The 15,698-nt window shown below is 36.6% G+C and overlaps 1 protein-coding gene across 1 annotated transcript; it reads right to left on the reverse strand.

Moving 5' to 3' along the window:
- Positions 1-408: 408 nt before the first annotated feature.
- LOC104072358 (radial spoke head 10 homolog B-like) lies at positions 409-15,414 on the reverse strand. Its single transcript, XM_009582426.1, has 19 exons — positions 15,161-15,414; positions 14,361-14,436; positions 14,025-14,093; positions 13,643-13,816; positions 12,481-12,566; positions 11,721-11,841; positions 10,669-10,845; positions 9,813-9,954; positions 9,185-9,306; positions 8,529-8,718; positions 7,683-7,794; positions 7,519-7,598; positions 7,266-7,414; positions 6,349-6,456; positions 5,087-5,263; positions 2,937-2,988; positions 2,309-2,419; positions 1,013-1,208; positions 409-589 (listed from the first exon to the last, which is right to left on the reverse strand). Exons 1-19 carry the CDS (start codon positions 15,412-15,414, stop codon positions 409-411), a joined length of 2,577 nt encoding a protein of 858 aa, XP_009580721.1.
- Between the last annotated feature and the right edge of the window lie 284 nt (positions 15,415-15,698).

The following is a 15,698-nucleotide window of genomic DNA, read 5'->3' on the forward strand; positions in this document are numbered from 1 at the left end:
CCTGATTTACATTCTTTATCAAATTCTTACTTGTTTATATGCAGTATTTCAGTCAAATAAACCATGTTTTAAGTAGAAACCATTGAATTGGGACATATGATCATGACAAGATACCAGTTCTTGTATCAACTTAACACTGAGGGAGTTTTTAGGTGCAAATCAAATATGACTTCTGGAATAGTTTTGTTTGAAGGGTTACACTTATGTAAATAACTATATTCTCCTTCCCAAGACCCTTGGTGTAAGAGCAGAGAGTTTTCCTCTGAAACCAGCAAGTCTTGTGCATACAGTTTTGTCTACTTGTATTTTAGACCTTACTGCACATGTGGATCTTTTGTTGTTGGGTTTTTTCTTCTTATTCAACGAGTATTTACTTACTTGAAGCTTCAGTAGTTCTCAACAGAAGATTTATTTCTTCCTTCTCTTTTTGCCAGCAGGCACCTTGGTAACAACTGGGGGTGCCACTATGGGTGCCTCTTCCTTCGGAGGGGGTACTAACTGTGTCATAGGCTCCTCTAACTCCTTGAAATCTGCACTCCTGGAGTCAAATGGTTTTTTTGCCTCTTCTGCTTCTCTTCCAGCAATAAGTCTGAGTGAACAAAGTTTAAATTTAGCGTACTGCAAGAGGGGGCATTTATACTGGCTAAACAGCTACAGCTATATTCACAGCATGAGCAGTATAAACTTATATTGTAGAGAAGCAGAAAATCTGTCTAGTTACCACTTCAAGTCTGACTTACAGTATGAAAAAACTGCCTCTACACAGAGCAGGGCTCAAGTGCCAGGAAGTAGCAGAGAGTTGAGAGTTCTGTAACCTGAAAGCAGCCTGTATTTGTTACTCCCAACAGTAATAAAAGTCATGAGTTACATTCTGTATGTTGCTTATTATACCTGGATGAGTTTGTTTTCCCAGTTACAGTATGCTATACTACTTTATTATTCTCATTTTCAATAATTTTGTTAGTAGAAGATAAGCAATAACAGTACTTAAAGATAAGATACAACAACTCACTTTGCCAGCTCCTCATCCTGGATCTTTCTCAGCTCAGCTAATTCTGCATCCCGTATTTGATTTTCTTTTATTTTTTCTCTCAGCACTTTTTCATGCTGGTAGGCAGGAAAGAACTTAGTTGTAAAAAAGATTTGCACCTGACACATCCACAGACTAAATTCCTCATCTTGTTCAGTTTTGGCTTCTTTTGGTTCATCTGCAACATGTAAATTAAACACGTTTCTTTAGCAGAGCACTTCTATTTCAAATGTGTTTTGGACTACAATACTCTGCAATGGGAAAGTCTGGCTTCTGCACAGTACAGAAGATGACAACTGTGAGAAACTTTTAACTGATGCATGTGAAAGGGGATGGCCCTTTTGTGGGTCTTCAGAGTGACTTGTCCCTGGGAATGGCATCAGAAAAACATGAACTTTCCTCTTTAATCCTATGATAAATGTCTTCTGCAGTAATCTGATGACAGTTCAGTATCCATGACTCCTGTGCGTGCGGGAATAGAGGACCGAACGTGACTACCCGAAAGAACAGAACTGCATGCAAGCATCCAAGTGTCATGACAAAAAATAGGCTAGGGCCCATGTGCTGGTTCTTTAAGAAACAATGTTTTTTCATATCTGTAACTTTTCAGTCATCAGATTTCAGTGAAAGAACTGATGATTACACAAAGATCCTTGTCTACCTATGTTTTTGGATATGGGATCTTTATCTGTAGAAAACATTTAACAAGCACAAAAAACAACACAGGTAAGATCTGTTAATCAGCCAGAAGGGAGACGGTATAAAAAGGTTACTAGCCTCAACATATGAAAATGCTCTTACTGATTTCTCTTCTGCATGAATGCTGGCTTATCATAACCTAAGACATCTTATCCCAGATAATGGTGGCATACCATTAATAATAATTCTTATACTAAGTAAAAAAAGCAAGACATAGCAGTAATATCTTTTATTTGGCCAAGACATTAAAAAAAAAAAAAAAGGGTAGGCTTGCAGATTGAGCTTCTTATAGAGTAAATAAAAATTACAGCTTCTAGATGCACTACAAATAAAATGTGGCATTTTAAAATTGGGGAAACTATTTAAGTCAGTACTTAAACATCTCATTTAATTATTAAGTTTCATTTTCTTTAAAAAATTTCTTTTAAAAATTTTCTTTAAAAATCTTCCTCCAGAATTAATGTTCATTTACTGCCCTCTTGTGACAAGCCAAAATCTACATATACAACTAAAATTTCGCAGTTCAAGAGCTATGAGGGATTTTTTTGTGTTAGTCTTAAAACAGTAAGACTGCTTTACCTGTCAGTTCCTTTGCTGGACAGAAATCTTGTTCTTCTTCTGCATCCCAGATGAACAACGATGGAACATCTTTGATATCTCCATGAGTTGTGTGAAATGAGAGGACAGTATCTGATATTGCAGAGAAAGAAAGTTAGAATTACTCAGTCTGTAATTCTGTGCATTAAATATTAGGTTCGATCTTCAGCACAAATATAAATTGTCATCTGACCTTACAGCTAGACCTGTGGTTGAAATACTTCTGTACTGATGAAAAATTTGTTTATAACGAAGGCACTGTGCAGAGTTCAATCTCCTGTTTCCATGCCCAAATGAGTGGGACAGAACAGGAAGAATTTAGTTTTAAAAAGCCTTTGAGTTATTTTTAAGGAAAATGTGATAGCTTCTGATTAAAAAGCACAAAAAGTTCAGAGACTCAAACTTGCCCAGCTATCTGTGTATAGCAGGTGTGGAAAGCTAAACGTAAACCTTGTCATAATTGCCAAACTGAATGCAGCTACCCTCTGTAATTACAATACATCCAGCTGTTTCAATGATCAGCTACTGTTTTAATCTTTAAAGTTGAAGAAAGAGTGAATCTCCTCTAGCACTGCTGCTTATAGATGCTTATGGTAACCACAGTACTCACCCAGTAGAAATTCTTGAAGAGGTTGCCCTCTGTCTTCACAAGGTTTCAGTGGCTGACAAGAAGTTTCAAATTCAGTTACTAAATGCCTGGACTTGTGTTCAAATTAAAAAGTGAAATCGCATGTCCATTTGACTACTGCAAACTCCTATCTCCAAAGCATTCTGCCAACCGAATGCATTCTGCAATTATGCCTATTTCAAAACATTTAAATTGCAGTAGTGTTTCACACTTTCAAGTATTGCCAAATCGGTCATAACACTTTTACCTTTGATACCAGCCAGAGATATCCTATTTCAGAGCTAGGCAAAGATAGAATGAAAGCTCCTGTTCTTACATGTCCCTCTGTTCTTACATGTTGCTCTACATACTACTATTCATCTGCTTCTGAGGAAACAATAATGAATTTCTATTCCTGACTACAGGAATATACTACAGGAATTATACTGAGTGAAAAGGAGAGAACAACATTCAATACTGTATCTGAGAAGGATGCTTTGAAATCTTTCCAACTGTCATCCCAAGCATATTCTGCAGCCTGATGATGCCACTCTTTGCAGATGAGTGACAGTATAAGCCTCACAAAAACTCACGTCAAACACAATTCTGTTTTGTAAGTGTTGGTATATTTTCTGAAAGTCATGAAGTTTCCAAATTCTCTGTCTGATTTCCACAATTCCAGTACAAACAGTAACCCTTATTATCTTATCCTGAAATCACAGGGGTAAGACAATCCATTTTTGTTCTTGGAATATCAAGAATCTCACATAGTCATACACTGGGTACAAAATTGTAAAGGCAGTGAAGGTGAAAAGTTTGCTGGAAGAATTCTGAAAAGTGTTTTAGGAATTATATTACAGTTACCTTCCCCAGTGCTTCTAAATCTCTCTGCCCACTTCTCAGACTCTCACTCCCCACCTTGCAAATAAAAATAAAACTGTAGCTTTATTCACCACTGTTTTAGTCAACGTAGACGATACCACCCAATATTCTAAATAACAATAGCTGAGGGTATGTGTGGGAGCAAATGCTTTGTTAGCAATGGAAATGCACCACTTCTAGGCTCATACATGGATCCAGGCATGGGAGCACATTGTATTTAATATTAGATGAAATTCTAGTCCCTTTCAAAACTTAAAACTACCCTGCCTACTCCGTCACCCATGAATTGCAAACTCTCTGCTCCATCTTTCAGTGTGGGCTTTTTACATACCTCATGTTTCTTCATTTCGTCCTGTGATATGACACTTTTGCTTGAAGACAACCATGAACAAGTGTAAAGCTCAGCTGCCTCAGAAACGTCATCACTGATGTGTGTATCAATTATACTTCTGCTGTAAGTGCACTAATAAAAAGTAAACACAAGAAGAATTTTACATTCAATATCATTTAAATTAAGATTTTCTTTTAGTCTTGGAAAATCTGACTATTACAACCAGACCATTTCACTGTGCAACTGCATTAATGCTTGTAGTGATGCAAGGGAATGGGTTCCATAGGATGGGAACAATTGGCCAGAGGACGGGAAGTGGTGGCGTTCAGTGCCCCTACTGGCTTACAGAGACTGTGAAATTAGGTGTTTCTGAATGCTCTTTGAATTAACAAAAATACTTTCATCTTGTGCATAATTCTGAATAATAACAATTCTAAGTCATGCCTTCAACTACCCTATGCATCTAAATTGCACCAGTGTCACAGGCAGCATCTTACAACCTCCAAAATCCTTATTCAAAAGTTTAGCAAAAACAGAGCATAGCTTAACTGCTGGGAAGCAGCAAGTCTTGCTACATACAACAACTGCAATGTCATTTTTACAGGGCAATTTTAGACATTCAATTTAAAGCAGGAGAGGTATATCTTCCATCAGTTAACCAATCTGCCAATTCCCCTTTTAACACCAGAAGACTTGCAAGTACTTTATATGTATTTATAGTTATCTAGGAAAATGTGCAAGTGTGTTAAAACTGTGTATACTGATGTTACAATCTAAGGTAGCAACAAACAGGAAAAGCAGAAGGACCCAATCAAATGACTGTTTATGCAAAGAGAGGAAATTGGTTTCTATGTTCAGGAAACATAGAACATTCACAGGGCCTGACTTCGCCCTCTAAGTGGACACATAATAATATTTAACAGGTCTGCATCAACTTTACCTGAGACAGAGAATATTCTGGGTACAGAGACACATTTGTGGTTCCCTCAGAGAGACCCTCGATTCTAAAGCTACTTCTTTTCTGATTATCACGATCCACTTGCTCCTTAATCATATCACTGGTAACATACACCAACGCACAATCAAGAAGAGCTTCAACAAATTCAAGAAAAACCAACTAGAGTAAAACAAACACAGTGATTAATTCATTCATTTTTTCAAAATCGCTTCATTAATGGGCATATGTACCTGAGCAAGCAAAGAACTCAAAAGTGATTGTTTGTGAAGCCTCAATGGCCTCATTTATCTACTCAAACATCCCTTCTTCTGAAAAAAAATTGAAAACAGACAAAGCTCAAAAAATTCAGGAGGTGATATACTGTGTTATGCATTATGCAAGTCATATTGAAATAAAATACTGCATACATTTTTGCTGTATCTGGAGTTACGAGAAATTTCTCTAACAAATAACACACAATTATTGCTATTACCTAAATTGTTTAATTGCATACGATGCTTCCAGAAATCCCAAAAATGGGTGTATAATGAATCCTTTAGTAAGACTTACACTGTGTTTTCAGTTTATCAGATAGTGTTTAAAACAATAAATTCAATTCTGTCATTCACAATAGACCATCGCTGAGTAAGAGCTAATTCTTTAAGGGTGAAGGCCCTCTATAGCAGGCCAGCTGTCAGGTAGCACAAGAGTCTTCTACAGTCACTACTCGACCTCACTGAGGTGGCAGCACTTCACACGTCACTACTCAGGTTTCCTGGATCACCAGACTTTCACAATCAGTGGTTCACATCTTAATTATTGACCCATCTTAACATTTCCAGTGCATACCTTGGCAGCTGAAGTGCTGAGATTCATCCCTACGTAATCACTGCATACACATATTGTCAGGCAACTGCCCCACAGACAGAACTATTACTAGCAGCAGTCTCCTAGAAATGGTATTTCACCCTCTGGGTTACGGCACTCTTAATGAGTTATCTGCATGGTCATGTATGCTGAGACTGTACTAAAAAGGGTAAGATAATAAACAAAACATAGAAGTACATGAGCTAATCTAGAAGATACAGGCAGAACAAAGGAAGACAAAAATAGAGGCTCAAGTTTGTACTCTTTTTTTTTTTTTAAATAAATTAATTCATTTTGCTCCTGTTCTAGCAAATAGGACAGTATTTGCAGCATTTTTTAAAAGTAATTTTAATTGTTCCTGTAGCAATCAACTATCGTATGGTTTTTTCCATACACACCTCCTGCTCCAGGTTGGTACTACTGCTATCATGTAGAGAGGGCCCATCTTTGACAAGTATTTCCACAAGTCTTGAAGCAGTTAATTGTTTGCTGAGAAGTTTAAAATCCTGGGTAAGAGTAAATGTTACATGTTAACAGCAGTTAAGGCATTCCCACGTGTACCTAATCTAACTCCCTTTAAAGCCTGTGTCAAAATTTCTAGTGGTTTCAAATGATACTTCCACATATGTAATTAACGACAGAGTGAAATTCTGGCCCCATTGAAGTCAATGGGAATTTTTCCTAAACTGCAAAAACAGTGTTAAGAAAGAACTTGTGAAAGCTCATAAATAAAAATATTAAAAATTACAATTTTGCCACCTGATATTTTTATTAATTTTTTTCATGAAAAAAGGCTTGGATTTAAACAGTGACCCAAAACCCAAGCATATCAATGGGAATTGTTCCCTAGCTTCAGCGTAATCTTGATCTGTCCCTGAACTACTGGATTTTAGTAAAGAATCTCATGTTCATCTTGCAGTATATTAAATTAATACATAATTAAAATGGTTTATTGTGTTATTTCAAAAGACGCCAGCCTTTGAGTTCTACCAGTAAGACATTTTCGTATATCCATTTTACAGGATGGGGGCGGGGGGAAAAAGCCAGCAAAAATATTTATATTCCCTTAAAACACATCTGTCTAAGATTTGATTATTTGAAATTATCAAGTACAAAATCAGAACTCAATCCTGCAAAAGTACTATATAAGTTCTATAGAACAACTGTCCCTTTAATGTTTGTTGACAGTTTGTACAAATAACATTGCCCCTACCTTTTCAACTATGCAGAAGCAACAGGGAGTATTTTAAAATGCTCATATAAACTGAACAAATAAAGCCCATCTAATCACACAAAATAAAAAAAAGTTGATTACATTCAACATCCAAAGGAAGTGCCTCATTTTCATTGTGGGTTCAAATGGAGGTCTGGTACTCGGTCTACGAAAAGCTCTGTATATTTCCCAGCATTTGTCGATGTAGCTCATGGCAAAAACTGTACATCGTTCTTCAGAAAATAAGATACCTTTAAAAATTAATTGGGAAAAAATAACAGTTACAATAAAACTGTGATGTATGTGGTACTAATTGATGAATTCTGCACAACACAGAAGAAATACCACTACTTACCTTGGATACGACAGGCAGTGGGAGTAACATTCTTGGACATCATTTCTAAGAAACACTTATGCAGATAAGGACCTTTATCTCTACAATTGAAACAAAAATACTCTTGTCTGGGAAGACTCAAACTGATTACAGTGAAATAAATTTCACTAAAAGATGAAACTTACTTGTGCTCTTCATGATAGATATGAAATGCTAGACGAATAAGGTAAGACAAAAACGTTCTGAACAGTAAAGTCTCATGTGGACAATGTATCTCCTCAAGTGGTGTTTTATGACCTAAAGAATTTGACAAAATAAATCTGTATTGCTATCATGTACTTTAAAATGCTTATAGGCATATTGACTTGCCAGCCTTTCTTATCCTCTCCATCTCTATCTATCACAGTGTAACAACACTCCTGGAAGAATCAGACCAGACACAGCATCGCTTCCAAACAAGTAGGTCAAGGGGGAACTGTCCACCTGTAGCTGAATCTTACCAATTTTCCTCCTTCTAGAAATGCATCCACTTAGCATACAGGAATGAAAGGGGAAGCAAACTTGGAGTTAAACCCTTCACATACTAGGGACTCTGCAGGGCATCCCACTGCAGGTCTAAATGGAACTGATTGATTAACTGGCTCTATGGAAGAAAAAAAAAAACATAGTACATGCAAACCAAAATTAAGAGCACTGGAAAAAAAAAGAAAAAGATTTGTGTCTTCTAGCTCTCTTTTTCAGACCTCTTAAAACTACATGTAATAGTAATGGCAAGACCAGGGGTGAATACAATTTTTGAACAGATGGCTCTTCAGAACAATTTTTAAGTGGTATTTTAATTTTGCATTTTCTCACTTAAGCCTTTTCTCACCTGAAATGCCTGGAGAAGTGTTAATGCATCCACTGAGAACTCACAGGCACAGAGGTACTCACTCAGGGCCACTTAACTACCAGAGTTAAGCCACTCCAACTCTCCACAGCTTACTATTAAAATTCCTAGATTCTAGACCCCGATCAACAGAAATACAAACCACTCAATATCCGATCCATTTCAGCAAGAGTTATGTTGGAGTGATGAAACTGGCAGTCCTTCAGAAATCTCCAAAATTGGAGCTTAGTCATGAGGAAGGTGTTGTCAAGAGAATGATCACAGCCTAAGCTGCTGTAGAAGGTGTAAACTCTTCTCAGTTCTGTAATATGCCTCAACACAGCAAATTCTACCTAAATAAAGCAGGATATGTTTTCAGCATCGTCTCACAGCAAGTAGGGATTAGCTTGTATTGATCCTGTAACTGGGCATATAATGCTTTTGACCTTGTAACTTCGAAGAGCATATCCTTGGCTAAGTGTTCATGAGAACATTACTCAAACATAGTTACAATACAAATTTTTCAGTGACTGATAAAAATAAATCAGTCTCTGTCAGCAGACAAACCTCACAGTAGCTAAAGGTAGTTGCTGAATGCCCTTCCAGATATGTTAACATATTTTTTGTTGTCTTCTAGTGGAAGCTCAGGAAGAAGCAGTACTCTCTATTCATTCTTTTTGCTTTTCTGTTTCCGTGGCCTTCAGATTTTCGAATAATTCTTTAATGGAAAGAGTTACTTTAATACAAATAAACCAGAAATAAAATAATATGAAACACACTGCGGGGGAAAACTGAAAATATCAAACAGTAGACTCTTACTTGTTTCACTTCTTCATGTCTCTCTTCCCTTGGCAACAAGTCAAGCAGTGAAGATATATCCAACTCAATATTCGATCCCAGAATAGAAGTATTTTCTGAGCCATTAATGATGGTGATGTTTTCTACCATGCAAATAAAATAAATTAGAACGAACTAAAATGAAGTTTAATATATGTATATATATACACACACACACAGAGAGGGAAAATAAAACATGTTATTCCTTCTTATCTTACTGACTTCAAACTGAGATAATAGACTCCTTTGTAGTGAGGAGTAGAGATTTCATAATCAAAAGCATAACAACTGAAGAGTAATTTTTTCAAATCCAACCCCTAGCCAGAAGGAAATGCAGGTATTACATAAGCTATAAAACTTTTAGACAACAGTGTTCCAAAAGCATTACAAGATGTATTGTGGATGTGTCATTCAACTCAAAGTGTCATGCACACAGGAAACAAGAAGCATGGGAGCAAAAGTCGTTAATAATTAAGATAACTCCCACCTTCATCAAAGTTCTTTGAAGAAATATGTCTGGCTTTTGAGTAAGTACAAACAGCTTCACATTATAGTAAAAAGGAATAACAAAATCTGAACCAAGGAGAATTTGTTTTCTTAAGCTGCTTACCAGGGCCAAAATGACTTCCTGTGCAAATGGCATTCAGCTCTTTTGCATTCATTGCATCCACTTGAAAAGCAGGATATTCTACTATACGATCATCTATGAACTCTCCTTCATAAATATGACCATTCTTGAAGACAAACTTGCCCTATAGACAGATTAGTTTGATTAATTTCAATATAAATATAAATCAAAGATCAGAAAAAATAACACTAATGCTCTCAATCAAATTTCCTTTTAAGAATCTTGGCTAAAACACAATATATGAGATAAAATAAAGCGAAATAATTTTTCCTACCCTCTTTTAAAAAGTACTTTATAAAAGTATTATCTGTAATTAAAGTACACTGCCAGGATGAAGAATTGCCTATAGATCTGTTTGATTCTGAAAAGTATTTTGAGGAAAAAAAACACCACCACCCCCCCCATATAGGAAGACTTGTTTGCAATCTTTAGTTTGTATATGTGGCACCCTGCTCGCAGTTTTTTTTAACACAGTCTGTTAATGCGAGAACACCTCTGTGCAAGGATAGCTTGAAATCCATTAGCTCATAGTGTAAAAGTACTGACCAACCACTGCAAAAATCAAGATGCACCTATTGCACCAAAAATCTCCACAGTAAAACGTATTTCTTTACACACACAACACACATCTAACCACAGAGTCCAATCCGTGGCCCAGCAAGGTCCTTGGAAGGACTCCTGCTGCTTTCAGTGGACTCTGCCTTTTATGCTGGGATTCCATCCACAACACAAATTGAATGTAGTTTTCCACACAAAAGTCTAGAGCTCCACTATACAGAGCAGAACAGTCTCCTCTGGTGTTGTCTGTAGTTTTGTCTTACTACTTGTCAATACTCACCTTGCCATGCTTCTTATTACAAACCCATTCACCATCGTACACTGCTCCACCGGCATATATGAACTTCCCATGTCCATGTCGTTCCCCATTTACAAAATCACCTATGTATTCATTCCTTAAAGGATACTGAGACACAGGCATTCTCTTCAAAAACCATATGTGGGTGCCATATCCATGCTAAAAAAAAAGTGTTTTAAAAAAAAAGTCTCCAGAAAAGCTACAATTGCTACAGGTACAGACTTTTAAAAAAGAGAACCACCTAGGCATCTTTAAGAGTCACTGTTGGCAAATCTCTTAAATAAAAGCACCCACTTGATAGCTGCAGTACTTCAAACCATCCATACTCATACTTCAAACCAACTATACTCTACAAAGGTGCAAGGGAGAAGCACTCAGAGGATACACCAAATCAACACATACTTGAGCAAGCTCTACCAACAGGACTCCTAACGACATCCTTCCTGCCTGAATTCTTTTGACTGTAATGCTGAACAGCCAGGTGAGGAACACCACGCCAGACAGAGAGCCACGATGTTCCAGAAGCTGGACCCCTTGACAATTTTATGCAGAGTGAGAAGACAGAGGAAGTAGCTCACATTCTTTTTCCAATAAAATAATAAATGGAAGGAACAGAAAATGCGAGAAATCTTCTCCTTCCATCATAAAACTTTTACAAGAGGGACCAGTGTTGTCTAACATTTTACAGATGACACAGAAGCAAATTGCCACATATACTCACGGCTGAAGTCATATCTCAAGCTAATTATAGTCACAAACATTTAACTTTTTAAACTTTTTTTTTTCATGAAAAATGTTTATATTTGCCATTAGAGAATTAAATTACAATTTTGTAAGACTAAGTCAAAAGCCTTTTAAAAATTTGAATATTGCTAACATGAGAATCAACTTACAATAAACAGCATATTTCTACTATCTCAGCTGGCAAAAATCATACAAAGCTCCTTTGATACTGTACAAAACTCCCTACCTAGTTTTATCAGAGTAATGGACAGATGCTGAACTAAAGAGGTTGCTGGGGAAGAAATTAATACCTGTATGCCATACACCCACTGTCCCATATACTCTTGATTAGCTGTTAACCATCTCATTCTTCCTTTTCCGTGACGTACATTTTTCTCCCACTGACCTTCATAGATATTTCCAGACTTATAGCTGCAAGAAAACAATAAAAGTTAATGACTCATTCACAGTAAATTCTGAGCGGATCTTACGAAAGCAAGGTTTATGCAAAACTTCATTGCTAATAAACTTAGCATTTATTAATGCTAAATATAAGCAGTAATTTGAAGGTTGGCTCACTGTGACATGGATATAGAGGTTTTATTGTACCCACTGTTTACCTCCTATTTTTAACTTACAAATCACTGTAAAAATATTAATCAGTTCTTTTTTTCCAAAGAGTCTTCGCCATAGCTAATCAAAATATTCTTTTGTATATAATTCCACAAATAATTCATTTATTTATGAAAGCAGCTCCATCTGTTCAAGTCAATTGAGTTTATTTGGTTTTAAATGTTGATTTGTGGTTTACCAAAGCTGATTTTGGATTTTGCCTTTAGACATTCTTTTGTGGGAATGATCAGCAGAAATATACCAACAGAAAAATATAAGCAATAGAGAAGGTCTATTTTATTATTATAAAGCACTTTGTACAATTATTTATTCCACTGCAGAAAGTACACACTACTATGAAATGATAGCATTTGTATCCATTTTAAACAATAGGAGAAAGAGTATGACAATACATGTAAAATAAAAAAATACGAAGATAAGAACAAGTGTTACGTTTACCATCTGATTCCCCATCCTTCTTTGACGTTATTTACCCAGTCGCCTGAATACCAAGAGGTATGTTCTTGATCATAATATATGGTACCCTGAAACAAACAGTATAGTCAATTTAAACAACTAAATATTCATCTACATTAATAAAACATTGCATACAAATTATATAAGACACATCTAATTACGCTCTTACTTCTAGTCACTTTGAGACACTGTACTGTAAGCAACTGAAGTGATAAAATTAAGTAAAAAAGCAACCTCTTTCGATGAATACTAATTAACACCTTAAAAAAGACCAAGTGTTCAAAAAAAAAAAATCATACTACATTAGATCAAAGTCTACCATGTTTTTCAAACCACTTGGAAATACTTTCAGAGAACTAACTTCGGCAACTTAATCACAGTAGTCACTCTGAGGTAGATCCGTTTTCTGACTCGTTCAGAATTCAACTTCCAACAGTAGGTCTACAGCATTAATTGTTCTGTCTTTCTCTATCTGATAGCTTCTTCTCAGAACAAACTGGACAGACCATTGCACTGGTGACCATCCACAGCAGCCTCTGTGATTTTAGTGTCTCATTAGTGACACAGAACAAAAAAACATGTGATTAGAATGGATTTTCCTCACATGCCGAGCATCGGTCTTCAAAATGTCAGGCCCAGAAGAGTGTCTCAATCTGGATGCACACAACAGAGACACATAAAAGCTCTACTTGCCTTTAAAAATTGGAACTAGATGTTACTTACACTAGAAAAGGCAGTCTTAATTGTAATTAGCATACTTGGTCTGCTTAACACATTTGGGAGGGGGGATCACTTTGTCATTACTGGGAAGCTAATTGTTCTGTCATTGTTACATGGCTACTGATGCAATCATCAGTTTTGACTTTGTCATCATCTTACTTGGAGCAGCATAAAGGACAAACCACATAATAGGCCAATTACTCTTTTAGGATACCATTCATGTCTTCCACTACGAACAAGATCCCATCCCAATTGTTTTAATTAGCATTCACAACTTCAGAGAAGATCCTTAGAAAAAACAGATCTCTACATAGCATAAGACCATGCAACCGCACAACACATTTTTGCAAAACCTTTCCACAAGAATGCTTGCTGTTCTAGAAGACAGTCACCCAAGACTATGCTCTCATTTGTTCTTACTTACCTTTCCATGTCTTTTGCCTTTACACCAATAGCCAATGTAAGAAACAGGACGAGTACCACTTCTGAAAACTCCAAATCCATGCCTAACTCCATTCTTGATTGATCCTTCATAAAGGCTGCCATCATTCCATGTATAACGGCCATTAAGCATCTGCACATTTTTAACAAATGTTCCCTAAAAGATTAAATTACAACATTTAAAAAATTAAAACTCAGTGTTCCCCAACCATCTAGGAGAAATCAGGCTTGTGATTGAAATCACTGCCATAGTTCTGCAGTTGCCACCCATACTACACCGATGACTGCAACTTATCTAGATTCCTTGAATTTGCACATCTAATTGGCTGTAATTGTGTTCAGTTATAAGTTAAATTGCACTTTACCTCGTACTTTACTCCATCAGCCCATGTGTAAGTCCCTTGCCCATGCATAAGCCCTTCAGAAAACATGCCCTTCAAAATAAAGAGAACAGCATCATTTGCAAATTTATTCTTACAGTTGAAGCCTACAGTTGAAGTGACTGTAAGATTTCAAAACAATGACATATTAATTCCCCTCAACTACTAGTTTCAAATGAAGTTTTAATGTCAGGAATCAACAGAGCTTTCAATGCTTACACATTCTAAGTGCTCAACCTCCACCTACATTAAAAGAAATAGCCTGCCTGTTCTAGAGAAAGAACTTGATCCACTACTTTTTTTTTTTATTTATACACTCACCTTATATGTATTTCCCCCCTCAAAATAAGCAAATCCTTCACCCTCATACAATCCATGGACTTTTTCACCTTCATAGCTACAAGGAAAACAAACTAAAGATTAAGATTTCAAGTCACTGCCAGTAGACCTAAGTCACAACAGACATATAATAAATGACCTTTGATTTACCATGGTCTACACACAGGCCAGTTGTTGCATCTTGTGTAGAAAAATGAGCTACAACAAAATTTCCAATTTTTTGCATCTTCCTTGTAATATTTCACGTAATTGTTGTGTTGTCTCAAACCCATATTTATTTCAATTAAGAAAACAAAGCACACTGGTAGCATTTACTAGCTTACAACCAGGCAACCTGGTCAGTATGTGAAACATTACATATAGTCCCCTTGAACTACCAAAGGATTTGGTTAATACTGCCATTCACGTGTTTCCTCAGGTTAGGATATTTTTAAGGGATATGAGCTGCCCTAAACATTAAAAGGCAGCAACTGCTGAACATTAAATGACAGACTACATTTTCTTCACCAACTGTCTGTTACTTAGACCAAACTTCACTGTAAGTGAACAAGCCAAAAGAATGAGGCTTTTGGCAAGCAGAAAGCACCAGCAACATTCTAGGATGCAAGAAGGCAGCAGAATTCCACGTGTATCAGTCTCGCAGGGTCACAGCTACTAGGTCTGAATAACCTGATTCACTGCCTCAAATCAAGAGTCAAATCTGTGTTTGTATGACACTGGGTACACCAGAGATACTTAAATGAGAATTCTTGACTTCACTGACGTACTTGTAACAAGCATACCTTTTTACGATAACTTGAGTAAGAACAGGCTCCTCGTAGTATTGAGGAACATCTTGGACTGGAGGTTCTTCTACCTCCTCTGGTTCTTTATCTGATATCACTGGATTTGCCTGTGTTTCTTCCACTCCATTCACTAAGGTCTGCAGATCTGTCAGCTTTGTTGAACTACCCTCACCTGTAGTATCTTGTGCAAGAATAGGAGGACGTACAGTTTTTTCTGCCTTCTTGCCATCTTTCTTCTTATCCTTTGCCATAACTACTGAATTGTCTCAACGTGTATTTTCCTTCTGAACGTTTACTGTCTCACGTAAAGATTTTTTCCCCTATAATCTATTTGATTAAAAAAAAAACCAAAAACATCTAACTACATGAAAAATTATCAATCTTTTCTTAATTATTATATAACCGTGTATTTTAAGTTATTTCTGTAATAACAGTTCCTCAAGGCAGTGGTTTCAGCTTGTGGTAGGCAGACTGCAGGGCTAACAGGAAGCGATGCCTGTGAATTACCTCTAAGAAGTCCATCAAAACCACTACG

Source organism: Fulmarus glacialis, unplaced genomic scaffold (assembly GCF_000690835.1).
Source record: "Fulmarus glacialis isolate BGI_N327 unplaced genomic scaffold, ASM69083v1 scaffold16417, whole genome shotgun sequence".
NCBI lineage: Eukaryota > Metazoa > Chordata > Aves > Procellariiformes > Procellariidae > Fulmarus > Fulmarus glacialis.

Excerpts from the sequence above, each read along its gene's own strand:
- LOC104072358 (XM_009582426.1), bottom strand. The coding sequence starts at position 15,414 with ATGGCAAAGGATAAGAAGAAAGATGGCAAGAAGGCAGAAAAAACTGTA. Across the intron at positions 7,795-8,528 it reads AATGGATCGGATATTGAGTG|GTCATAAAACACCACTTGAG; the intron begins GTTTGTATTTCT and ends CAAATTCTTTAG. Across the intron at positions 7,599-7,682 it reads ATCTATCATGAAGAGCACAA|AGATAAAGGTCCTTATCTGC; the intron begins GTAAGTTTCATC and ends TTTCAATTGTAG.